This window comes from Pelodiscus sinensis, chromosome 7 (assembly GCF_049634645.1).
Source record: "Pelodiscus sinensis isolate JC-2024 chromosome 7, ASM4963464v1, whole genome shotgun sequence".
Taxonomy (NCBI): domain Eukaryota; kingdom Metazoa; phylum Chordata; order Testudines; family Trionychidae; genus Pelodiscus; species Pelodiscus sinensis.
The window spans coordinates 20,868,163-20,895,719 of NC_134717.1; the positions used below are offsets into that span (position 1 = coordinate 20,868,163).

The 27,557-nt window shown below is 38.5% G+C and overlaps 1 protein-coding gene across 2 annotated transcripts in view; it reads right to left on the minus strand.

Annotated features, from left to right (window-relative positions):
* LRP1B (LDL receptor related protein 1B) overlaps positions 1-27,557 on the minus strand; it is a 1,349,043-nt gene that overhangs the window by 475,472 nt on the left and 846,014 nt on the right. For both annotated transcript variants that reach the window (XM_075933312.1, XM_075933313.1), the window contains 4 exons: positions 25,930-26,010; positions 24,779-24,946; positions 14,919-15,101; positions 61-261 (listed from right to left, as the gene is read on the minus strand). In XM_075933312.1, the coding sequence (XP_075789427.1) occupies positions 61-261; positions 14,919-15,101; positions 24,779-24,946; positions 25,930-26,010 (633 nt within the window). The remainder of the gene's footprint in view (positions 1-60; positions 262-14,918; positions 15,102-24,778; positions 24,947-25,929; positions 26,011-27,557) is intronic.

The window sequence follows — 27,557 nt, forward strand, 5'->3', positions numbered from 1 at the left end:
TAGGGAAGCAAAATAACTTAGAATTCTTTATAGATGTGAGTATGCCTAAAAATAAAATACCGCAAAGATCGCTTTCATCAGATCCATCAGGACAATCTCTTCTCCCATTACAGAGCTTCTCAGGCTGTAGGCAGATGGAGGTATCATTAGCACAAGGGTATTTTGGTGGTCCACACATATAGCTCTCGCAATTATCCTCATCAGTCTGATCGTCACAATCAATATCTCCATCACATAGCCACGCTTTGCTAATGCATCTCCCTTGGAGAAAAGAGACAAACACAAGAAATCAGACTGAAAATAAACATAGGAAAACCTATGGGAACATCACAGAGAAATCTATTGTTGTATTACATTTTAGAATTGATGGTCTCTCTTTTTAAATGAACAGAAAAGATCAGCCTTTGCCTTTTAAGATTTTATGCCTAAATGTTCAGTCTTAATTTCTTAATGTCAAACCTAATAGGTTATATGTTCAATAAAACTGCATGCAAGCAGCTATGCACCTTAGCAACCTAAGTAAAATATATTGAATTACAGTTTCAGTGTTTCCAAAATTGTTTCAATGTTTCTTCTTCTGCTTTCCTCCCCATTTTTTTCTCTCCATTCCTACCCCATCCCTAGTAAGAGCAAGATCCGAATCTATGTGACTGACTTGATCTAGGAGCTGCCATGAACATAAATACTCTAATAAATATATACAGTGTTTCCATATAATGCCAAACCAGTAACCATACTTTAAATGGTAGCCAATGATTTTAGTTTATTATCCATTTATTGTATGATGTTATGATTAATTAATGTGTCATGATATATATAATCACTGTATGTTAAATAGAGTTAAATTGTAGCATTATAGAAGTATAAAACTGATAAGTATTTAAACTGACCATTAGTTAAGTATCTAAGGGTATGTCTACACTACCCCCCTAGTTCGAACTAGGGGGGTAATGTCTGCATACCAAACTTGCTAATGAAGCCCGGGATTTGAATTTCCTGGGCTTCATTAGCATAAAGCCGGCTCCGCCATTTTTAAAAGCCGGCTTGTTCGAACCCTGTGCCGCGCGGCTACACGCGGCACGGGGTTCGAACAAGCCGGCTTTTAAAAATGGCGGAGCCGGCTTTATGCTAATGAAGCCCGAGAAATTAAAATCCCGGGCTTCATTAGCAAGTTCGGTATGCATACATTACCCCCCTAGTTCGAACTAGGGGGATAGTGTAGACATCCCCTCAGAAAGGCTGAAAAACAAGACCTGAAATGAGAGGCCTGCCAGATTCTAGCTTAGCTTATTTTACGCATTGGAGATAAGAGTGCTGACATAATTTAATGAGTGAAGAAAAACTGGATATCCTGAGATTATGGAGAAAGTGGTACCAAATGGAATATTGTGAAAAATTAGCTTAAATTAATTTTAAATAAGAAAAATGTTGAAGAGGTATATCTATCTCCAACAAATGCCTTAACCACATGGTACAAATTGTGTATAATTGCTAATGAGAATATAAAGAACCTATATAACCTAGAGAATTTGGGATCCTTTAAATTCTAGGGGACTGTGATAAGCATATGCCCTGTATTGGCCCTACCCAGGGTTAACTCCAGCTAAATAGTAGACAATTAAGGCCTAGCTGAGGCTGTATAAATAGGGCCTCTTGGAAAGGAAGGAATGAGGATACTCTTGCTCTAGCTGTGGAGCAGGAGGGACCTGGCTTCCAGGCCAGCTACAGAGGCTTCTTGAGACAGAGTAGTGCTGGGGAAAGGCAGGCAGAGCTGTCCTGACCTCACTCCCAGGCGGCAGGCCTGAGACAAGGCCTGAGGTTACTAGGGGTGCAGGGAGGCAGCCAGGGCAGCAGAAGACAGCAGGTTCACCCCCTCACCAATGATGAAGAAAAACTGGATGCCATCTCAGACAACAGTTTCCCCTGAGGCAAGGGCTAGATGTTGATTGGCAAAAAGCCACTGAAGAAAGGTCTGTATAGGGGACTGGGGTTCCCTGGGAATGGAGGACCTCAGAGTGCAGGGGCACTGCTTGATGGTAGTACTGGGAGGAAAGGGTATGGTGGGTTGGAAGAAACACGAGTCCCGAACCAGTGAAGGAAACAGGTAACTGAGGGCAAGACACTAGCCAGCAGAAGGTGTTCCCAGGCTGAGAGCCAATTCCTGAGGTGAGCAGCAATAGATGCCCCTCACAACGGTGAGGCACAACTCCATTACAGGGACACACAGCAATAAGGGAAAAAGGAGAGCTGACATTTCCATGCATATGTGCAGAATGTAGGTATAGACAAAATCACATCATAAAAAAGGGTGGCCAAAGAGGGAAAACTGAGCTTTCTATGGGGAACTCCAACTGGAACCATCCTTGTACTGATGATCAATTCTTGAGAGGACCATCAGATTCTAACACTTTCTAGGAGGATGAGACTATTTCTGTAGTGGTAACTGGATGGAGATATCTAGCCATTGTGTATGCTGTTCCACTTATAACTTTGTGAGTAACTTTTATAAAATATAGTAGACCTTCTTCTTGTTTCTTGTCTTTGATTTCATGTGTTCCTATGAGCTTTAGCTCTAAAGCAAGCAGAGATAACTGTTAAATGTGAGACTGTAGCTGCCAGAGTCGAACCCTCAATGGTGTAATATTACTAAAATTAACTGTAAAATAAAAATAAAGGCAACACAATGAAACATTTCTAGCTGATAAACACTTTCACAATGTTTTCCTGTTGAATAGGCAATATCCAACTCATTTCCTTCATTGGAAATAACCACATAAGTACATTATCCCTATTTATGCTGTTTGTCTATGTTAAAAATATGTAACAACAGCGTTATCTACAGACAGAGATAGGGTTTGTAATCTCTCAGAAGTTTATGGATGTGAAAGTGGAGTCACTTGGGCCAAAACTCCATATCTATAAAAATCTCTCCCCAAACAGATTCCCAACAATTGTTCACACACCCTGAAAGTTGCCAACAAGCTCTGATGCCACTGTCTCCAACAATGCAACTGCACATTTCAATCTTCTATTAAAGGAATCTGTGCTAGTCAGACCAGAAGTATGCTGCTAATGTGCTTTAGAATTTTGCTTCTTTATTAAGAGAATACACCACCTCAGATTCCTCCTTTTAAACAGGAAACTCCTCTCCTCTTCTAGGGACACTACAGTGCATGCAGAGGAACTTCCAGAGGTGATAGAAAAAGGGAGCAAGTATCTCCCATTTCTGACCCTAAATATTACTGCTTCTCATTATCAGTTTGTATATTGAGATCAAATATTTTAATCCTGAAAAAGTTTAACAATATAAGTATAACAGAGCACTGGTCTGCAAAGGTATGCCCATTTAGCATATCTGTTACAGGGACATAGTTCCATTAAAACTGCTCATTGTTCAGAGTTGTAGTCTTCAGAAAGGTACATAATGGATCAAATGACTAAGTATCATGGGATTACATACTGGAAGCTATATAAAGAAATACTCCTGACTCCATCTCAAGGAGATACAGTTTGAGACAATCTCCCTGGGAACATAGCAGGAGGCCCACACAATGATCAAAAAAAATTACCCAGAGAAAAGGGTATGTTTTCCCCTCCTACTTTGCTGAAAACTAGAATGGTCTTTGATGGCTAGGATAACGTGCTTTGTACATTTTAAAAACATTCATGATGATAAAGCTGATCCTGGGCAAAAGACTTTGGATTGAACTGTAGGTAGGGCATTATTTTAACTTCCTTAGTTGGTCAACAGACCATCAACTTACAGTATAGTACTCTGTATGAATATATACATACCACACTGACAGGCAAAGTATTTCAGATTAAATAAGAACAAATTCATACTTTTACTTAAAAATTGGATTATACTACATCAGAACTGTCTCAGGGTTTGAAAATTACTGAGCCCATGTTTGCATTTCTCAGGGTTGCATTTCTGGGTTTTGGCTAAGACCAGAAACATAAATAATGCAATGAAAGTGAGACTTATGATTAAGGCATCAACCTGGGAGTTCTGGCTTCAATTTCCAGCTCTGCAACAGACTTTCTGTGTGACCTCGGGCAGGCCATTTTATCGAGCTGTGGCTCAGATCCTCATGTATAAAATGATGATAAAGCTTCCTTCCATCCACCCTTCATCTCTTTTTTTCTTGTCTACCTCGGCTATGCTGAATAGTGCAGGATTTGTCTCTTACTTGGTTTTACTTATTGTGTTTGAATCAGTCCTATACTCATTTTTTTAAATTGTTATTCAGAACAGGTGTCCTTACCATTAGTGTACAATAATGTTCTACTAATATTAATCATTGGCCATTACTATAATCAGGAAGGATGTGAACTGTATGTTGCAATTGCAAATTTTACTATCTTGAGTAGTTTTGCAGACAGTAGAACATAGTTCTGCAAAGTGATGAAGCATCAGAAAGCCTAAAAAGACCGAGGATATGTCCACCAGTTGGGTCAAATGGTAAAAGATCCCCTCACCATTACATGTTATGAAACTAGACATAAAGCACCCATGAACATCCTGCACTAAATATAAACACTCTCAAAATATTAACTCCATTTAAGCAATTTAATAGATATGCCTACTAATCCCTGTTACACCCAAAAGGTACACTATCAAACTGATTTTCATTACAGGTTAACAGTGTAGTGCACAAAATATTAGAAACTCGATCTTGAAGATGCTGAGCACTTTTGAAAGGTGCTGAGCACATCCTTATATTACTGCAGTATAAATCCAGTGCCCATTGATTTTAATGGTAGTCCAGGGTGCTGAGCACCTCATAGAGATGCTCAGCATCTTCCAAGATGGATTCCAAATCACATGCATCTCATTCTACTGTCCATAGAGAGAGCTGTAATCCCCATTCCTCCCAAAATGAAAAAATGGACAACTTTGTTTCTACTTAGTCGCTTACAGTTACACAAGTAAATAGTAAACAAGAGAAGGGCACCCAAAGAACAAAGTTGTGCACATAAACTTAAATACGTACATTCAATCAAAAGTGTTTCTAGACAACTTCCATCTTCATCTTTTCCTTGAAAAGAACACTAGGATTCAAATACCATCACAAAGACAGCATCAGCAGCAAAGAAAATAATGTAAAATATTTGTGCCATGCAAATTGGCCATATCCCAAAGTAAATTGATGTTGATTCTAGTACAGCCTCTAACCTCTACTTCAATCTGTTTTATAGATGCAGACGCTTACAGAACAAATCTGTTTACTTGACTTCTTTTCATATTAATGAAAAGAAATATTCTATAACACAGGACTCCTCTTCAATGGTGATAGGCTTGACATATCTGATTAAATAAAAGAGTATACTGTGAACAAATTAATGAGGAACATAATAAAGTATTTTCTGCCTATATTGATGTAATTATTTCAAATTATTGCCCTTTCAAGAGAGATACTTTTTCAAAATTTTCCAGACGTTCTTTCTAGTATAAGAGCTTCATCAATTCATATGCAAATATTTATTGTTTTCCATTGCTCTTATATATATGAAGACAAATGTACTGTCTGCAATCTATTCAGTAAAAAGTTCTCCACTAAGAAGCAGAGGGATGTGCGAAAGCTTAATCCAAATGCATTCTCTAATGGTGTTGATCATTTAAGAAAATTAGGAATCCTGAAGAGACACTTAACATGTACATACTCTTCAGTATACCAATATGTGGAGCATAGAAAAACTTTGCCTATATTTTCTACTGACTGCAAGATGACAATTTTCTGTCATGTAAACTGTCATACTAGAGTAATTATAAACTCTATGCTGGTGCTACAACTTGCAACACCTGAAACATCAGTGTCGTCCTATTCTACACTACAGATTCCCACTGAAATAAGGGAATGTTTTCTCCCCTCGACTTCTTCAGAAACATGCTTTATTTAATGACTTAACAGGGTCATCTTGTTTGTTTGTTTCAATACAGCCAAATCTTATAGTCATTTTAATCTATATCATTTCAAGGAGGGTTTGCGGGAGAGAAAAAATATTGTTATCTGTAGGTTGTTTACATATATCAAGTGCATCTCTTGGCTATTAAGATACGAGAGGGCATTTCAGTTCCCAAATGGGATAACTATTACTACAAATCACAGAAAGAACAATATGTTCTCCATCACCATCTAAAAGATTGTGTGCCATTCGGGTTGGGGCCTTTGGTTGCTTATATTACTGCAGTATAAATAATAACTACACAAAAATGTATCCAAATTTTATTATTACAAAGTTGGGAAATGCCAGAGTTAAGGGTTGCCTACGCAGCTTTATTGTAGTCATCACATTCTGCCAATGTTTCAAGTTGGGTACTAAGAAATAGAGAAAGTCACAATCAACAGCCAACAGCACTTGACTTTAGAGTACTAACATTCTTATAACACTTTTGTATCTCCCCAAAAAGGCAATTGAGAAAAAAAATCTGTGAAACCATATTGAAACACAAGAGTCATTCGCAGGGTGGATATATTTAGGTCATCTGCTCAGACCTCTGTCGTTTAAGCTAACAAAGTAACTGGTAACACTAGTACTCTGTTATTTTCTATGTGGATGAGCCACTAGACAGGGATGAGACATATTCTTTGGAAGTGGATTTCCTAGATATTTACATTGAGATTCAGCAACCTTGAGCTCATTCCAGGTTCTGGAAAGATTTGTTCTATTGGTTTGAGACCTTCTACATCATCTCTTCCAATCTTGCCCAGTTCCAGCCCCAGCAATGGATTTTTCTGAACCCTCACCCTGATTCCTCATCCTTGTAATATCCTCACCCCAGCTTAGCACTGTCCTAATCCCAGTTTCCTTGCTCAGATACCCCAGTCTCTTCCTTCAGGCTCCATCTGCAAGTTGTAATTTCAGTTCCCACATTCCCAGTCTCCTCTCTGCCTCTAGCCCTTATTAGTGAGCCCAGTCTACCAGCTGCCCCCATTTCCACATTTCCAGGTTCTGGTCTCACCCACTCAGGTATTTATCCTGACCTTCCTCTGCTGCTATTTCCTTCCCACATCCAGCCTATGCTCCCTCTCATTCTGATCAGGCTGATTCTGTGCTCTCTCTTTCCCTTCCCCATGGCACTGAGACCAAAATAGAGACAGGATCCCTGCTGTCAGTTCCTGTGCCAGATACTACAGCATTTGGGAGAAGCTATTAAAGGGAAAGTCTTCTTCAGTCTCTGAGGTAGAACATGCCAGGTACAAACAATAGAGACACTGGTTGAATTTCCACAAGGAAAGCACTGACAGCTCTCTCTCTCTGGAAAAGTGCAACCCAAGTAGTTAAAACTTGGCAAAGTTATAAACAACTTAAAAAGCCTTATTATGTAAAAAGCATTGGGCATGTTTAAGTACAGGTAGTGCTGCCAGCATCATCTATAATAATCAAAATATGGAGTTCAGTCAGTATTCTGTCCATAAAATGGTATATGTTAAGGAGGCACAAAGGTGATTCACTAATAAAGGGTATTTATCAAAATGGCACTGACAATAAAATGTGGTTGAAGAAGGATGGAAAGGATATAACTGCCAGTGAAAGAAAATGTTAAACTAAATGATACAGGATATTATGCTCAATTATACCTTCACCTTCTCAGAGGGATACCCTTATAATATGATATTTTTTACTTGTAGCATAAGGTATAGATGTGTAAGGTAAAATCATTTTGAAACACTAACTGCTATGTACAATCTCAAATATATAATGTTTATTAATTAATGCAAATAAATTATTTCTTAATAAAGTCTTCTTCCTCAATTGTATTGGTTTTTTTTAACTGTGCTACTGTGAGACCCACTCCAGCTTTCCAGAAAAGTGAGTATTGCCCTACCAGAACAGATCAAATTATTGGCCTTAAAGAAGGAGTTTCAAATTTGAATCTATTCCTCTAGCATGTGTTTTTGTTGTCAATTTGGTTAACTAGTTAAGAAATATTGGGCTACACACCACTCAAGGCTGATCACGTATCTCATCTGATACATGCCTGCTGCCTCGTCATGCATTCAGCTAAGTTGTGAACAGGCAGCAGGAAACTCCTTGCAGTTGGTCCTCCAGACCACCAGACAGCAAAGAAAGGGGTTATCAGCATAAAAAAGGTGAGACGAGATCCCGCCACCTATCAATATGCATCCCTTGATTCCATAATCCATCACTATTTTCCCTGCAGTAGACCAGTTGCCCTAGTTTCTCCATTCAGTGTCCCCAATGACCACATCAGCTTTTGTGCAGTAATATTTGTCAAATTTGTTGGTGGTGAGAAAAAATATGCTGATTTCCCCCCAAATCAGCAGAAGCAGAAGTGGGAAAGTCAGAGATACATCCAACACCTTCTAACAAAACTCACTCTTCCACCAAACCCATCCAACAACCTCCACATTTTCCACGTGTGTATCACTTCCCTCACATAAGCCATTGAACAAAAAATATTATTCTAGAATCTCTGGGTCCTTGTTAAAATTCTCACTGCTGATATAGCTTTCATTTTGGATTAGGAATACGTCAGAATGCAAAAGGCAGCAAGTTTTAGATTCCCTCTATTTTAATAAAATATCCTATTGTAATAAAAAGAAACCCAGGTTTTATTTATTTTACATAGTTGTATTCATTATTCAAATAATAATTTTAATACAAATTTTAATTATTCTGTTGAGATTACATTAATAACTTTTAAAATGAATTTATTCATTTAAGGCCTGATTTCTATACATGGTTCAAAAAGTAAATGGATGTAAATTTGAACACATTTCAAAGAAAAATCTAAGTGTGTTTACATATCAGTCTAAATCCCTGTTCAACATTATGCTGCAGCTCCAGATAAAATATAATCTAGTATGCAAAGTTAAAAATGCTTCTGAATGGGGTTATATCTGAACAGATTAGGACAATACCTCAGAATGAAGTTACATACATCTCAAAGACCACATATTAAAATGCTAATTAAAATGTCTATTTTCTAACTACCTCTGGATTTATCATTTGCTTTAATGATATATTGTACTCCCAAATTAAGAAAACATACAATAGTTGTTTTTTAAATTAATTCCATAAATCTGGATACAAAGGTGACTTACTTCTTTAATTGGGCTGTCCCTGAGGAAAAGGCTCTAGACCTGTTTCTATTTTAGTATACTTGCTATAGTTTCATTTTCTGTGCCATTGTCAATCTAATTTCCTTATTCTAGTATAAGAAATTAGCATTTAGTTATTCAGAAGGGAAATGCAAGCAAAATCATGGACTGTGAACTAAAATTACATTTAAATGTTTACTCTTATGCACACTCACACAACACATTCATCTATTTAATATACTTCCTGTTTATGTAATCTTGAAAGCCATTAATTTTACACCATGACTAAAAATAAGACAAGGAAAGTATATGAGTGCTTTCTCCTGGCAAGAGTCAGCTGCACCACCAAAAAAAGAGTATGTTTTATTATTTGTAGTATTTCAGAACTAATGGTAGAGTCATCCTTCAAACACCCTTCTAAATTCCCTAGCGGCTATCCATGAATTGGAATCAAGCTATTTAGGAATCTATTACTTCCCTCAGGAAAATTTTTGGAGATTCCTCAGAACTATGAATAATCCAATGAAAATGTCTGAACTGCCTCTTCATTGTTTGCTTGTTTGAAGAGTTTCCAGTCATATTAGTATGATTAGGCATTGTTCAGAAATATTACAGTAAAGCATCTATTTTTAGAGTGTATAATTTGGTCAGAAGAATTTTTCCAGGATAAAATATGATGGAAAAGGAGCCACATTTCTTCATGTTTTTCTATGTGACACACTATCCATATGCAGTAATTTATATTTCACACACACATACATATATAAAAATATAAAATTTGGAAATTAACAGTCCATGCTCATGAAATACCATGAGTTCTATAAAATACTGAAAGTACATATTGTGCAGAGTTGAGCCATAGAAACAGCTCCAAGCTACAACTGAATCCTGTTAAATTCTAAAATAAAGGACAGAAAAGTCATATTAAAATGTTCCCTTAATTCTTTAAAAGTAGTAGCAAAGATTTTTTTTAAAAAACAATTACATTTAGGACTAACTTTGGAGATTCCTTTTAGAAAAAAAAATACCATAGGAGAGGAAGCTAAAAACTTCAATATCTTTTCTCTATTAGACATCTAAGCCACTTGTAACTGAATTGGTTGTATTGAACGGTCTAGGCACCCCATTTAGTGCAGTCACATTAGACAGACGAAATCAGTTTAAAGTTGTAACTGTGCACAGCAGAACAGCACTAAATTCTTCAGTCACAATGCTCTGTCCCACAATTCTTCAGCTCTTTGAAGCAGTTCATTTTAAGAGATTCAGTAAGGCCATCAGTGTGCTGTGGGACAGTAGTGAGAAGACTATTTGAACTGGTTCACCTTGTCTACGTTCTTGTAGCCAGACAGGAACCCCCCTTGTAACATCCATTTTTGCTTGCCTGGAGCATGCAGGGCACACAGAGCAGAAGGCCCAGGCTGTGTGACCGTAAATGACTGTAAACAGATACGCCAATTGCTGAACAAGAGGCTGCCAAGGAGTGTTCTTAACCTAACCCATATTGATACAAACACATAGCCATCCACGGGGGAAGAAATTTCTTGCCCAGTAAAAAAATGTTTAGTACTTACAATTTAGTTATTTTTCTTGCAAGTGTAAATTAACTTAAAACTTGCTTGTAAGAACTGGCGCACAAAACGGACCAGTACAATTCAGCATCTTAAATAAAAGAGAGAATACGGGCCCCCAGGGGTATATAGATGGGCGTCATTAAACTAGGTAAGATTTAACAGGTAAGCTTGCTGAAAAACGTAATGGATGTGTCTAGACTGGCAAGTTTTTCCACAAAAGCAGCTGCTTTTGCAGCAAAACTTGCCAGCTGTCTTCACTGGCTGCTTGAATTTCTGCAAAAACACTGACTTCCTATGTCTGAAATCAGTCCTTCTTGCGGAAATACTATGCTGCTCCCATTCGGGCAAAAGTCCTTTTGCGCAAAGCTTTTGCGCAAAAGGGCCAGTGTAAACAGCTCAGATTTGTTTTGTGCAAAAAAGCCCCGATTGCAAAAATGGCGATCGGGGCTTTTTTGTGGAAAAGCGAGTCTAGATTGGCACGGACGCTTTTCCGCAAAAAGTGCTTTTGAGGAAAAGCATCAGTGTCAATCTAGATGCTCTTTTCCGCAAATGCTTTTAACGGAAAACTATTCCATTAAAAGCATTTGCGGAAAATCATGCCAGTCTAGACATAGCCAATTTGTATGTGATTATTAGAACGTTTGTGAACTTTTTTGCAAGCCACATGGGATATTTCTGTGTGTGAATGCAAAATCTTCTACATACATCCTAGGGAAATTAATCAGTTTAATTTCTTCACTGTAGGCCTAGCCTATGAGATTAAATGGCATAAATGTATCAATGGTATCATTTTCCTTTGCACCTACAATATGAATCAAATGTATATTTCTAAGTGAAATATAAAAATTAACCTCAGATCAGCCATAGATAACATTGGATTTCATGAAATAATTACAAAACTACTCGTCTGTTGGCATCTTATATTCATGATGGCTTGAAAGCTTCTCTTATTCCATGTGCACAGTGCTCCTGAGATCAGAAAAAAAATAGTACCTTATTCCAGACTAATAATTTAAGATGTGGATTTAAAAAACAGGCACCAGGGGAAAAAAAGAGCCACTCAAAAAGAGATTTCTGATTAAAAAGTGTTCATGCATTTATAGCATACTAGATTTAACTGGGGTCACTTGAGTCCTTATCCAGTGCATGTCTCCCAAGTGGGACAGGAGGTTTCATCTTTCCCTCTGTGTTCCCAGGAGAGAGTGAGGAATACAGCAAACTGTATACTCTCCGCTCACCCCCTGATGAAGGGGATCAGTGAGCAATATTCCTGCATGAATTGAAGGGGTGTACACAGGATATGGGAGGCTTGGGGTGGAGGCAGTCTCAGATGAGGAGGATGCGCCCCCAACCAGCCCGTTTCATCTGCCTGGTGATTCTGCCTCTTTTCCATATAATTTCAATGTAAGCAATCTCATTCCAGGCACATCCATTTTCCTGGCAAAACCACATCTTTACCTTGCTTTAAGTTGCGGTAAGAAGAAGCAAATTTGTGGTCCTAGCTCTTACAATTTAGGAGGAGTTCTTGAACAAACAGACAGACAGACAGACAGACAGATTGACAGAAACACAAAGTCTCTCAAATACATAGTAGATGAATCATAGAATCATAGAATAATAGGACTGGAAGGGACCTCGAGCGGTCATCGAGTCCAGCCCCCCGCCCTCAAGGCAGGACCAAGCTCCGTCTACACCATCCCTGACAGATGTCTATCTAACCTGTTCTTAAATATCTCCAGAGAGGGAGATTCCACCACCTCCCTTGGCAATTTATTCCAATATTTGACCACCCTGACAGTTAGGAATTTTTTCTTAATGTCCAATCTAAACCTCCCCTGCTGCACTTTAAGCCCATTACTCCTTGTTCTGTCCTCAGAAACCAAGAGGAACAAATTTTCTCCTTCCTCCTTGTGACACCCTTTTAGATATTTGAAAACCGCTATCATGTCCCCCCTTAATCTTCTTTTTTCCAAACTAAACAAGCCCAGTTCATGAAGCCTAGCTTCATAGGTCATGTTCTCTAAACCTTTAATCATTCTTGTTGCTCCTCTCTGTACCCTTTCCAATTTCTCCACATCTTTCTTGAAATGTGGTGCCCAGAACTGGACACAGTATTCCAGCTGAGGCCTAATTAGTGCAGAGTAGAGCGGCAGAATGACTTCACGAGTTTTGCTTACAACACACCTGTTGATACAACCTAGAATCATATTTGCTTTTTTTGCAACAGCATCACACTGTTGACTCATATTCAACTTGTGGTCCACTATGACCCCTAGATCCCTTTCCGCCATGCTCCTTCCTAGACAGTCGCTTCCCATCTTGTATGTATGGAACTGATTGTTCCTTCCTAAGTGGAACACTTTGCATTTCTCTTTATTAAACCTCATCCTGTTTACCTCTGACCATTTCTCTAACTTGCTAAGGTCATTTTGAATTATGTCCCTATCCTCCAAAGAAGTTGCAACCCCACCCAGTTTGGTATCATCTGCAAACTTAATAAGCGTACTCTCTATCCCAATATCTACATCATTGATGAAGATATTGAACAGTATGGGTCCCAAAACAGACCCTTGCGGAACTCCACTTGTTATCCCTTTCCAGCAGGATTTAGAAGCTGAATACTACCTGTAACTATCATTGCAACTATAACAGCTAACTCCCATACAAATCATGCCTGTATTGTCCCCTTTCCTGCCTAAAGTTTCCTGCCCCTCCAAAAAAGCCTTCGCTCCATGAGATCTTTTTAACCCCTGCTTTATCACCTATCTCTCATTGTTCTGTTTTTCCACTCTCCACTTCCTCAGTCCCGTGCAGGGAAATTTGCTCATGCTTGTTTCCTAACTCTGGAACTATTCTGAGCATACATCAGGGCACAGCTGTTAAATTTAATAACTCTTCCTTGTACCTAGATGGATGGTAACTGTGCTAAAGGCAATCTTAGCAAATAGTGAATTCCAAATTCACGGAGACATTCAGAATATACAGCATTTATATTAATTTTATTCCATACATATCAACTAGAATTCTCAAGTTGTAAAGATAAGGGTCTCCAAATAATCAGTTACATCATACCCACAAATTTAAAAATGTAAAAACACTGTAAATTATAACTTCTCTTATTGTTTAAAGTGCCTTCTTTTAAAATGGAAGTGCCTGCCTGCAATGGGGCTCAAAAGCCATTTATAGCTATGTCTGCCTTCAGCATTGTATTTAGCATGCTTAATTGTGGCCAGTAGGCATGTTTAAGACATTCTGCATCTCTCAACATCCCAGGGCCATGTAGTTCCAAAATATTTTTTGCTCACAGCAGTGGCAGACTTTCATTTTTATCTTTTATTTAGGATGTTTAATTGACAGCAATAGAACTAATAAAATATCTCAATTAAACCATTCACTGTACTATGGGAAAAGATACTGAAACCTGTGGTCAGTCTTTGATTTTTTTTTAATGAAACGGTGGACTGTGTTTTCCAAGTCTCTCATTCCCAACATAACCAAAAAACTCTGAGCCTTGTAATAAGCATATATTCCACTAAATCATAGTCCATTATTCTCTGCCAATTCAATCGATATCAGAGATCAGTACCCGGAAGACTACAGTTAAAACAGACTAGCAGATTTAGTTTAAAAAAACACTCTGGAATGAAAACAGAGATTAAGGATCACCACAAATGAATGTAAATGCTAGAAACCTGCTGAGTAATGCAAAGTGTGCAGGCACTTCCCCTGACAGGAGCACTGGGAGGCATCTTCCCTCTGAGATATCCCTGAAAGCACAATTCCTCTGCTCTTGATAGGGCTGAGGGCAGTAGGTTACTACAGCCCCTAACAGTATGAAGTAGTAACCCTCCCTGAATGTCTAGCCAGCAGTGCTGGAAGCAAGCAGAAGAGTGATGAATTGGTGAACAACTGCTCTGACACTCTGCAACCACTCACTTAAAAGAAAGTCTACTTTTGGCACAGCCCCTATCTCTCTCCACAGTGCACACAGCATCATTATCTAGGTAGCACTAATGCAGCCATTCAAGAAAGTGTGGTGAGGCCTTTAATAGAACTACACACATAGATAAGCACCTGAATGTCTCTGTGAGATTGAGGCTTTTCTGTGTACACTGTAAGTTCTTCAGTATAGAGACAGTGTATTCCTGTTATTTATGTCTTATATAGCATATAGCACATTGTGGACACAAATCTCATACAAATGATGAAAAAAGTTGTATTTTAAACAGCACTGAGAAATTAAATACTTGAATCAGAGCAAAATATAATAATGTACCCGTATTCTTGCAGGAAAATTTGGTTCTCTCATCACATGAGCGTATAGTTCCATTACAATGCTTTTCGTCACTGCCATCTTCACAGTCCTTTTCTCCATCACAGCGCCACAATACAGGAACACAATTCCCATCAGGGTTACACTGAAATTCTCTCTCATCACATCCTCCAGGAGAGGGCGTTTCTTAGATAAAACAATCAAGAGACAGAATTAATTCTTTTGAATAACTTTTTTACAATGCTTGTTCTACATACATAACTAGGTATATATGGAGAAACTAATTTATATAAACCCAGCCATGTAGATGTCTCACTTTCTTAGCTAAATTTGAATATTTGTGCCAAATAACAGGAACAGAGAGTGTTTCTTTTTTTAACTGAAACAAACATCTCTATCACAACTTATACCTAAAGAAAAAATAAAACATATTGTCAGAGAAAGAAATACTGAGTGCATATATAATCAGTAATTTATTTTAATTTAAATCACATATGTTATGAGCATTGACCACAAGTTTGTAAAATGAATCTGTAGTGATCATGAATTTTAGAGCTTTGATTGATCCTTTCATTTCTAAGTTGTTTTATCCAACCGTAAATGGTTAAAGAAATCAGTTTTATAGGGGGATGGAAGCAAAAATATTCAGATGCATCTAATGATTTGGGATGATTTCATTTTTGGACACCCAACACAAAAACTCCACCCAAAAAACTACTTTCTTTTGAAAATTTTGGATGAACTGCTGAATAAAAATATGGAAATTGTTCAATTAGAGAAATATGGAACCTTGAATTCAGAGCCCAAAAAGAAATCACATTTAAATGGATTTAAATTTAATAAGAAAGTTTTCAGGAATTTATTTTCAATTCATTTTCAGAAGAATGGGCCAGATCTCCAGTCATAGTTAAGTCCCCTATGCATGGCTAAAATAGTATAAAGGTAATTAAAAGCTGCCTTAATGAGGAAGATGAGAAATTTTTTTGTAGCACAATGAAACCCTCAGCTGGCAAGGCAACATATCTAGTTTTATATCATTCACTTTTAATCCTACATTGGGCCAGTAGATGTTCTGCAACATGAAAAAAAGCTGAAGCAATGGAAACAATGTGATCTAACAGCACTGGACAAGCAGAATGGTCCCTCAGCAGTGCTTCCAGCTGGCATAAGGTAGAACAGCCATGCAACCGCTCTAACATGTACTAGGGGCCAGTTCAGCTTTCAGCTGCCTCCAAGGATTTTGAAGGTACAAAAGGTAACAGCCATCTTGGCCTTTTCCCACTTAACTATGCTGAACATGATCTCAGTTCAGCTAAGGATTCAGTCCTGTATGTAGTGAAGCATTGTAATTATGTGATAAGACTTCATTTGGATTAGCCACATGCTTAACATTAAGCATATGTGTGTTTCCAAGATTGGAGCCTTATTTTGCATTTTGGACTCCTCACCCTATAACTCTGCTAACCTAATCTTCACCACCAATACTATTTCTAGTATTCCAAACCTCTGAACAGTACATTTTAAAATCATGCCTTGGAAAGTTCTCCTTTATGTTGAAGAGTATAATTTTAACAATTTTTACCAACATTAGTCCATGACCATAGTCAATTTTATTAAACATTTATTTTCCTTGTTTTGGACATAGTAAAAGACCTGGATTTCTTTTTATTATAGGAGATTCTTGGTTTTGATTAATCTCTTTCTTTAATGTATCTCTCTGTCCTACAACTGACAAGAAAGCTGATGCAGTGAAGCAATTTGTTCATTTTGTTTAAACACTGAAGAGACTTCAAGGCTACCTAAGAATGTTCTACCAATTTTATTTAGTAATTAATAACAATAACAACTCTGCTGATGCAGGGTCCTCCCAACTGAATTGTTCTCAGGCGACTTTGAAGTTTTATACTGTTATTCCATGATGTTACTTTGAGGCAATTTCAGGCTTTCTTCACTCACATTAATATGGAAATAATGGTTGGTGGTTCACAGCAAAACACCAGGAACACAACTCACATAAAAGTATGTTTAAGCACAGAACCATGTACTAGGAGCTCCTGTTCGCAGTCCTAAGACAAAAGATATTGCCAACACATTTGAAAAAGATATACAGGAATCTTCATCTTATATAATATTAATATTCTCCACAAACAACTAGGCTGTGTCTACATTGGCACCCTTTTCCGGAAAAGGGGTGCTAATGAGACAAGTCGGAATTGCAAATGCCATGGGGGATTTAAATATCCCCCGTGGCATTTGCATTAACATGGCTGCTGCTTTTTTTCGGCTCGGGGCTTTGCCGGAGAAAAGCGCCAGTCTAAACGGTATCTTTCGGAAAATAAAGCCTTTTCTGGAAGATCCCTTATTCCTGATTTTAACACAGCCCTAAAGTTTTAAAATTATTCTCCATGTTTTTGTGAGTTTAGAACAAAGAAGCAGGACAAAGTTCAAACTTCTGGTGTGTGCTTGTTTGTGTTATTTTTTTCCCACACAACACACAGTCAACCTGTAGAATGCATTGCCAGAGGATGTTGTGAAGACCAAAAAGCATAATAGGGTTAAAAAAGGAATTAGATAATTTCCTGTGGGATAGGTCAATTGATGACTATTAGCTAAGATGGTCAGTGATGCAACTCCATGATCAGGGTTGCTTCTGTCTGCCAGAAGGTGGGAGTGAACGAAAAGTCACTGAGTATTTGCCTATTCTGTTCCTTTCTTCTGAAGCAGCTGGCACTAGCTACCATCAAAAAAGAGCATCCTGGGCTACTTGGAACATTTGTCTCACCCAGTCTGGATATTCTGATGTCCTAATGGACTGTAAACTCTAAAGTAATGCTTCTACTACTGTCATACACTATGTAAAAACATGTGGGTAAGCCAAGAGACCAAATAATAAGAGTACCATGAACTGAGAAGGGTAATTGCTGACAGTGAGATTCTGAATTTTTCTGGTGTTCTGATGAATCACATGAAAGAAGGTGTGCTTTATGCTGAGAGGACCGTAGCAGTCACATAGCTCCAGGGAAAGAACAATGGAAGTTAGAGAAATTGCCAAGAATTTTGTTTTTGTGAATGGGGGAAGGAACTAGTTTAAGTGTCTTATATGGAAAAGAGGCTAGAGACTGCCTTGTGCCTTCAGGATCAGGCAGTATTGTGAGTAAATCCTCTCTTTTGCTAAACAAAGAAGAGACTTTCTCTATAGCTCCTATAAGAAGGAACAATTGTATTTCTTAACAACACTGTACTGGGAAGAGAGACAGTGAAGGAAGCCCATTTACACCATGCTGAAAAGCAACTAAGCTATTGTGGTGTGGGTCCAGGCACACTGGAAATGGGTCAGATAATCTGTAAAAATTAGGAAAGAATCATAGAGCACTACCAGAACTGGAAGCACGTTCTCCAACAGCCCACCAAAATGAGCTCTTGGACGATATCACCTGCCTGGATGAGTTGACAGCTGCCAAAGAAGAGGATGATGGTGGATATATCTTTTGTCATCTTTGCTCCTTCTCCTGAGTAGATTTTGGACTCAGGAGGAAAATCCCATTTCACTGATGTACATTTTTAGGGTTTTCAAACTTGCTCTAGAGACTTTGAGTCTATGAAGAGTCTAATCCATTTTCTGTGAAGAGTGATGGCCCTTCACAAGGTAAATCCTGAACTGTCTCTTGCACAGAGGGACTGGTCCAGTTCCTGCTCCTCTTATGGCTGATCATGAGAGGAATCCCAAATCTATTTGGCACCAGACTCACTATTGATATTAGGATGCTTTCAGTGTCAATGCTCCTGATAGCCAATAGATGAGGTGGCCATGGGGGCACTCTCAGGCTACATCTCGACTGCAGCCTTTTTCCACAAAAGCGTATGCAAAAGAAATGTGGAGTAGAATAGCTCCGTGCTTCATTTACATAATTAATTAGCAGCCATTTTTGCACAAGAGGCTTTTGCGCAAAAAGGAGCTGTGTAGACATCTCTTTTGTGCAAAAACCTCCTCTTGCGCAAGAGATGTTCTTCCTGAAAAAATGAGGAAGAACGGCTCTTGCGCAAGAGGGGGGTTTTGCGCAAAAAGGAGCCATCTACACAGCTCCTTTTAGCACAAAAGCCTCTTGCGCAAAAACGGCTGCTAATTAATTATGCAAATGAAGCACAGCAATATTCTACTCCACACTTCATTAACATATGCTTTTGTGGAAAAAGGCTGCAGTCTAGACTTAGCCTCAGAGAAGGTAAAGTCTCACAGGTTCCAAAAGAGACACTTACATGGTCCTAGCCCCAACGGTGCATAGCTCAAGAGTCTCTTCTATAAAACCCTTGCCAGAATGGAGACTGACACCGGGGCAGAAAGGTGACATCATACTGATGATGGGACCACCTAGGTAACAATATATAAAATCCTCCTTTGGATGCTAATGACAATGATGCCTTTTCTGTTGCCCATGCCTGTGCTGTTATCAGTGAAGAGGGTCCAGACTTTGAAGACAAGGGAGCAAGAGCTCACCTGTGGCTTTCTCCTTGATGGTACAGTTTTAATTATCCTGATGGCCAAATACAATTGAACTGCCAGGCACAAAGATGAAGGTTCTGAAGGGGATACCTTGGTGCTGGTGCCTGTGAAGTCTCTTGAATTACCAGTGACTCTGGCATTAAGAGGTTTAACAGTTCTCTCAGCACCTCAACTACCTAAAGAATAGATATAACCTATTGGAGATCTGCTCTGGGAAATACTGCTTCTTTGAAAGTCTTATGTGCAGCTTCTTTGAAAGTCTTACGTGCTTGTTATCTCTGTGTCTTTTGCCAATCCTGGTAAAGACTTAGACATCTGTTGCCTTTTTTGGTGCCAGACATTGATCAGCATCTTGGTATCAGTACCACTGGTGGTGCCCAACTGATAATTGACAAGCACTTGGTACATGAACAAAGTGGGCAGCTCAGATAGATTGCATAGCTGCAATACAAGCTGCAGATATTTTAGTCTGGCTGACCTATCTCTTCTGGAATGGGTCACAAGGAAGCCTCCACCAGCACTTAAGATATCTGGGTTGAGGGTCACTATTGGGCAATGGTCACTATTAATCTATGGCATAGTTTTCTCATCAGCCCTTTTTTCCTGCTCCTTGAAAGATTCATCCTGAGGTGGACACTGATATGGAAGGACAGGAGGAGCAAGTGATTGCTGCATCTGGCACTACCCATGGGTCTTGCTGTATGCTCTGGAGAATTGATTATAATTAGTAGTTCATTGGTCCCAATATGGCCATTCAGGAGAGGTCATTAAGAAAAACCAGTACTCAAGACTGGTCACACCAGGAAGAAGATGTAGTGCCTGGAGTCTGCCTGTTCACTGGAATTATCAGAGTGCCAGGAGAGGAAGCTGTGGCTTGGTAATCAAGCAACCTAAGAACAAGTTGGCACAGGAGAATAATGCAATACCAGTGACAGATGAGGATCCCCCACCAAGGTTCTTTCCATAGCACTTAACAGAGGGACTTGGATTCATCTATGACAGAGGTAAGTAACCTGTAGTCCACAAGCCACATGCAATCCATGTCACAGGCTACAAAACATTTTGCTCACATTGACCATCCACTGGCACCATCCCCCATACCTCCCAGTGACCACAGTTCTCTGTCCTCAGCCAATAGGAGCTATGGGAAGCAGTGGCCAACACATCCCTGAGGTCTCTTCACTTTCAGGTGTCACTTCCCACAGCTCCTATTGGCTGGGAACAGAGAACTCCACCACTGGGATGGTCAATGTCAACAAAATATATCACAGCTTGCAATCAGATTACCCTGGTGGGCCACCTGTGGTCTTTGGACTGCAAGTGGCCCACAACTTATCTAAGTCAAACAAGTTTCTGAATTTAAATGCCTGTGGTACCTTACAAAGCCTTGCAGGAACAATGCAATGAGAAGTGGTAGCTCCAAAAATGACCTTGGCTTCATTGGCACCAGACTGTTTGTATGTCAGCTTAGATACTTCAGACAGAATGGCAGAAGCTTCTCCTATACTGAATCCTTAGTATGCTGTGTTTGGATGTTATGGGGGAGCGGAGGTTTCAGCACTGAGCAACACTAGATATCATGAAATTTAAAAAGTACCTGAAGCCTTGGATGAGAAGGGGCCTTTTGTATCAGGAAAGCTTGAAGCCTCAGTGATATATTTTCTGAGATGTGAGGACTCCAGAGCAGCAGGTCTCTGAGGTGACATTGGCTTATAGGCACTGATTTGTCTTTAAGAAGATCTACAACTACTCTTTCTAGTATCCTTGATGCCATTCCCCATGGCTCTACTCTACATAGGTCTACTCAATGAGTGGTCTTCAGAGGTCAGTGGCAAATTCTGGTCAATAGAATACCACTGTGTGGAGGTTATCTGGGCTAGGGACTGAGGAAGTTGAAAGGCAGTCCATCATGAGAAACCTATGCTTTATCTTCCCATTATTTCTAGATCTATTTTAAAACGTGAACAAATTTTATACTTAGATGGGAAATGGATCTCTAAGTTGCAGACACAGTGAAAATGGCTGTCACTACCTAGCATAGGATCCCGGCAAATGAGGCAGCATCTAAATGTAGCAATTTTAGGCATAATCCTAGGATTGATTCCCTAAAAAGGAGAAGCCCCAGAGATGGGGGATGCAGCAGAGGAGGAAGAACAAGAGTCTCCCAAAAATACCTCTCTCCAAAATAACTCTTCTAAAATGAAAAGAGCTAAAAGATTAACTAATAACCTGAAAATAACAACCGAGAAACTAATAAAGCTATTCCCTAAAGGTAAATAAAAGTAAAAAATGGGCATCATCTCAGGCAAAGACAGGTTTATGAGGACCTGGGGGCAAATCATCAGACTCTGTGCTATATACCCTCAGTATAGGTGGCAAGCACAGCTAAGGATAAGGTGAGAACAAAGCAGGCAGGGATGCAGAAAACCCACAAAGGCACATGAAGCACATGTGCACCGAAAAGGGAGCATTCATAAGTATATTACCTGAAGAAATGCAAGTTCTTTTTAAACAATTCACTGTTTTGATAATTAAATATTGATTTAATAAAGATGAAGGAATCGGTTTTAAAGAAAATGTATATGTATAATTTTCTGTTTTAATTTTAAGAAGAGGTCGTGATGCACAGGATTAAAAATTTTCACAACCATATAAGGGAGTTTTCCAAATGAGAAATGCATTTGCAATTTTGATTAAAAATGCCATTGAATTATAAGAGTTGGGAATACACTTGACTATAACTATTTACATTTTTTTATTTACAAAGCATATGAAAGCATACTGAGTGCATCCAGAGGCATGCTCAAGCATTTCTGCCTTTTCTCATTAAATCTGAGGGCAACTGAATGTTTTCACAGTTCCACAAGGTTCTTACCACTAACTAAAAATTGTCATCTCTGTAAACATTCTTCATAGCTTTGCTCTGTACTAGATTTAGAAAGATAAAATTTATTACATGAGTACAAAGAGGAAAAGTAAATTAAAGTTAATATTATGTCAAAAATAATAAATCCTCATTGCTAAGATTTAATTCCATGATTTGAACCCAACTGATGTGCAAATAAAATTATTCAAAATTCGTTTAAGCAGATGATACAAAATGACAGGGCTATAGCAGCAGAATATTTCTAGCTTTTCATTCCTTAGTATAGCTAAGAAAAAACACATTTGGATTATAAATTGGGGAGCTGTTTAGTGCAATGCTTACTATCACTTTCTTTACAAAGTGGTTTCAGAGTTTCTAATAGAGCATACATATTCTGTTGATTTTCTTTCTTATTGAGCAATATGGCTTTATATCTAACATGTTATGTTTTTCCTACCTTATATTTGCCAATATAAGGTGACAAGGTAAAAAATATAGTTATAGCTCCAGTTTTAACTTCTATAAGTAGAGGGGGCACTGCAGCAAAGCCAACTTTACAATACAATAGTATTTTAATTTATGGGAAAATTATTCAGTCTTTAGACAATGTTACAAATAACAGTATACAATAGCACAATAGAGATAGATTTTGTGACAGCCTTTGTGTTAGAGATCGAATATGTTTCTACAGTACAAGTTGCACCTCTATAAACCCGAAGAACTCTTTGGTCTGGCAACATACATGGATGTTCCAGGATCAAAGAGTTCTGGCACACTTAAGGGAGTAGGGAGGCCGGGAATCCAGTGCTATGCTGGAGGAGGGGAGGGTTGCAATGCATGGACAGCTGGGCTGCAGGACCCAGGAAGTATGGTGTGCAGTCACCAGGGCTGGGGAGGGGCGGGAGACAGCGTGCAGCTCAGCTGGGCTGCAGGGGCAAGAGCAGGAGTTGGTGTGTGGCTCAGCTGAGCTGTGGGGTAGCCAGGAAGCCCAATGGGTGGGGAGACAGGGAAGGGAGGCTAGCAGCATAGGGACCAGAAATGACCTCCCCTGATCCAGAAAAATCCCTCATCTGGGACCAGTCAGGTCCAAGGCTGCCAGACCAGGGAAGTCCAACCTGTATTTCCCTGGTTCTATATATTTGAAGGTTTCAGAGTAGTTTGTGATTGGAATATTAAATCTTCATATGTAATCAAATTAATTTGGAAACTTGCTACATCAAAAGTCACAGCAGAAGGCAGAATGCTATCAGTAATGACATAATAGTAAAATCTCTTTGCTTTAATTTCTATTGAAAAATTATGAAATTCACCATAAGTTCTCTTTTTGTTAAAGTGGTACATAGGAGGAACAAACAAATGACTACCATAAATTGGAAAACACACATGTTGTCATAGTAAAGTATTCTGGACAATTAGTTTTTTGTGTGGCAGGTTTTGAATAAGAAACAAATACTAAGAACAAGAAATTATAAAGATTATTCTCTGGTAAAATGTAAATAATTATAGGAGATTTTTATTTAAATATTATATTGAGCTAAACTGTTATGTAAAGATACTGATAGATATTAAAGTGGTAGCTTAAGCAATGGTGCCTTGTCTAGTGTGTCTTCATCCAAGAAATATATAACTCTATTAAAAGGACAAGAATCATATGTAATGTAATTCAGTGAAGCAAAATTATTGACATTGTGCTAGATTTGTTCCAACACAGGCCACTTTAACTTTAAGCAAACTAGGCAGCTGTCTAGAGAAGCAAATTTGATCTTGCCATTCCTTAGTCAGAAGGTAGATTTTTATTTGCTTGTTTAATTGATTAGCACTATTTTTGTCTCTGTTGTTACTGGTGAAGGATAATTGAGAGATCAAGAGCATCATTCCTTCGTAGAGTTTGGTTTTACTAATAAACTAAAAACCAAAATCACTACAAAATCTTTAACCTACCTGTTTGACTATCCATTGGGTTTGTCCCCTGAGCTATCCAGGACATACGTCTCCATCCCCTTTATAGCATGTTTCAATCACCACTTTCAGAGGTACATCAGATCTTAAATATAGTGAAAGCTTTGTTATCCGGCACTCTGTTAAGCAGAAAACTTAGTTAGCCAGCATTGCCCCGTCACAATACTGCTGCGTCTTCAGGCACATGTGCCTAATTCCCATCTGTCCAGCTGGCTGTTACGGAGCTTCTGACAGCTGGCACTGCTGGCTGGCATCATCAGCAGGCATCTCCTTCCCCATCAGCCTGCCTTAAGCTACTGGGAGCTGGATCTGCTCGTACGGCATGAGGGCAGAGCAATAAGCTTTGTTATCCAGCACATTGAATTAACCGGCAATCCCACATTTCCCATGCGTGCCAGATAACAAAGCTTTCACTGTACCTGTTTTTCACCATCATTTTTTTACCAAACAAGTTACATTACTTTTACTTTTCCAATAGATAAGTAAATTCATTATTTGTTTAAATCAAATCTTTGTCACAGGTTTAAAATAGCCAACCTTCTTTGGTGCAGTTTGTTTTGGTTTCATCACTGAAGTCTCCGCAATCATTGTCACCATCACAAGCCCAGTGACCTGGGATACATCTGCCACTGGAGCATCTGAACTGATTACTGGAGCATGAGTGAACACAACCCAATTCATCACTCCCATCGCCACAGTCATCATCTGTGGAAATTCAGAGTCAACATAAAAAAAAAAGCCAGACTAATTTCAATGGTGCAAAATCTAAATAAAAACCTGACCTTCATGAGAAACATTGATAAATGGATGCAACAATACTTGCATTTACTGTTGTCAAATTTGCATTGTCCTTGAGAAGAAAACAGAGAAGTGATAGGCAGTATGTTAAATTCTATATACTGCGCTCTCAGCTGATTGTATCAGAACTGTATTTGTCACTACACACAATTCCCTATTCTCTTTTGGCTCTAGGAGGTGGCCTCTTTATGCAACTGGGTGTAAAGACTTGTGGTTTGGTAACAGAAGCACTTAGTTTTATTCCCAGCAATTCAAGGATTATACTGATGAATGGGCTGCAGATAAATGGTTTAAGATAATTTAACACAAAAATGAAATTCTAAAGTCAGAATCAGCCTTTCAAAATAACATAAGGCAAATGATTTCATTATATTGTTGGATAAAGAGACACTAATTAATATATCAAAAGGGGTTGAAATGGTCTTCATTATTACTCTACTGTTTTTATTCACTACAATTGTCAGATGATGATTTTTGTAATCTGTGATTGTGATTACCAAGAAAGAGAAACATAAATGCTCGCATACTTGTTCTGTCAAACATACAGTCCTCTGGTTATTTTATTCTAAGGCAGTGCTCTGTTTCTTGTTCTTTTTTAACCAAATATTGTCTCACATTGCATACTATTCTAATATAATTTAGTATATTTGTAGTGATGCTCCATGTTAAACTTCAAGAGCAATTCTTATATCTACCATGTTCTCCCAGGTGTGTGGCCTCCATTTCACAACTTTTAATCTTAAATCAGTAGAATAAAGCCATTATACTTATTTTAGGCAGGCTACAAGCTGGATTTGCTGTCAGCCCCAAAAGGATATGAGTATTTTTATCAAAGGAACCCCCAGACCCCTAATTAAATCTGTTTAAAATACTGAACATTTGGTACTTGCCTGAGTCACAGTGCCATTTGCTGCTAACACATCTTCCATTTTTGCATATAAATTGAGATAGTGGTTCACAGGTTGGGAATTCTGTGAAGGATATGAAGGTATCCAACATGAAATGTGTTAATGACTATACCAGATTTAATTTGTATCCCATTTATTTATAAAGTGTCCTCTCCCTCCGACATGCACATAGGAACAGAAGAATCATTAAATCCCTTATTGAAGTGGCCATTGCTTCAGGAAGATAGCAGACACATAATTTCAACATCATTTTAATGAGTGTCTTCTACTTACTAGAAGGGAAGGCTAGTCATTTGATAAAGGGTAATCAGTAAATGCTGCAATGCTAGCAGAACCGAAGACACAAAGGTATTTTACCAGCTAATCCAGTTTCATTTAAATGATCAACAACAGCAAGCAGCTTCTCTAAATTGTATGCACATGTTTCAAGAGTGCTGCTCTTCCCAAAATAAAGAGAAATCAATACATTTAAAAAAAAGAGAAGACAAAATTGGACAGGATTTACACAGAAGAGAAACAATCTGAAAATTAAGGCTGTCAAGTGATTAAAAAAATAATCATAATCACACTGTTAAAACAAGAATAGAATACCTCATTTAATTATTTTGATTTTTTTACATTTCAAACAAATTGATTTCAATTATAACACAGAATAAAGTGTATAATGTTCACTATATTTTTTATTACGAGTATTTGCACTGTAAAAAAATAAAAGAAATAGTATTTTTCAATTCACCTCATACAAGTATTATAATGCAATCTATTTAACATGAAAATTGAACTTACCAATGTAAAATTATGTACAAGCATGCATTCAAAAATAAAATAAATAAATAAATCAGACCCTGAAAGTCCCCTCTGTCCTACTTCTTTGTCAATCAATGGCTCAGACAAACAAGTTTGTTTATATTTGCAGGAGATACTGCTGCCCACTGCTTGTTTATCATATTACCTAAAAGTGGAAATAGAAATTCTCATGGCATTGCTGTAGCCAGTGTCACAAGATATTTATATGCTAGATGTGCAAAAGATTCATGTGTCCCTTCATGCTTCAACTACCATTCAAGAGGACATATGTCCATACTGATAACAGGATCTCCTCAATAACAATTCAAATCGGTGTGGACCAAGATATGGTCATTTTCATTATCTGATTCAGATGCTTCCACTAGCTGGATTTTCATTATTTTTTGCTGGTTCGGGTTCTGTTGTTCCCACAGTTAACTGTTTAACTGTGTTTGAATCAGTGTAGTCCAGAGGTGGGCAAATACCAGACTGTAAGAAGGATCTATTCTGGCAGGGTTAGCACTGGTGGGTCCCCACTGCTCTAATTACCTGCATGGCCATGGGTACCAAGATCAAAGCTCCCATTAGCTGAGGAATGTCATTCCTGGCCAATGGGAGCTTCAGGAAACAGTGTCCCTGTCTTCACCACTTTCCACCACTCCCATTGACTGGGAATGGTGATCCAGAGCCAATGGGAACTGTGATTGCTAGTATCTGTGGCTGTACAGGTAAATATAGTGGCAGTGGCCTGCCAGGGGTAGTCCTGGCAATTCATCACCATGTTATTGCCCACTCCTGGTATAATCTGAAAACTTTGGGTGACC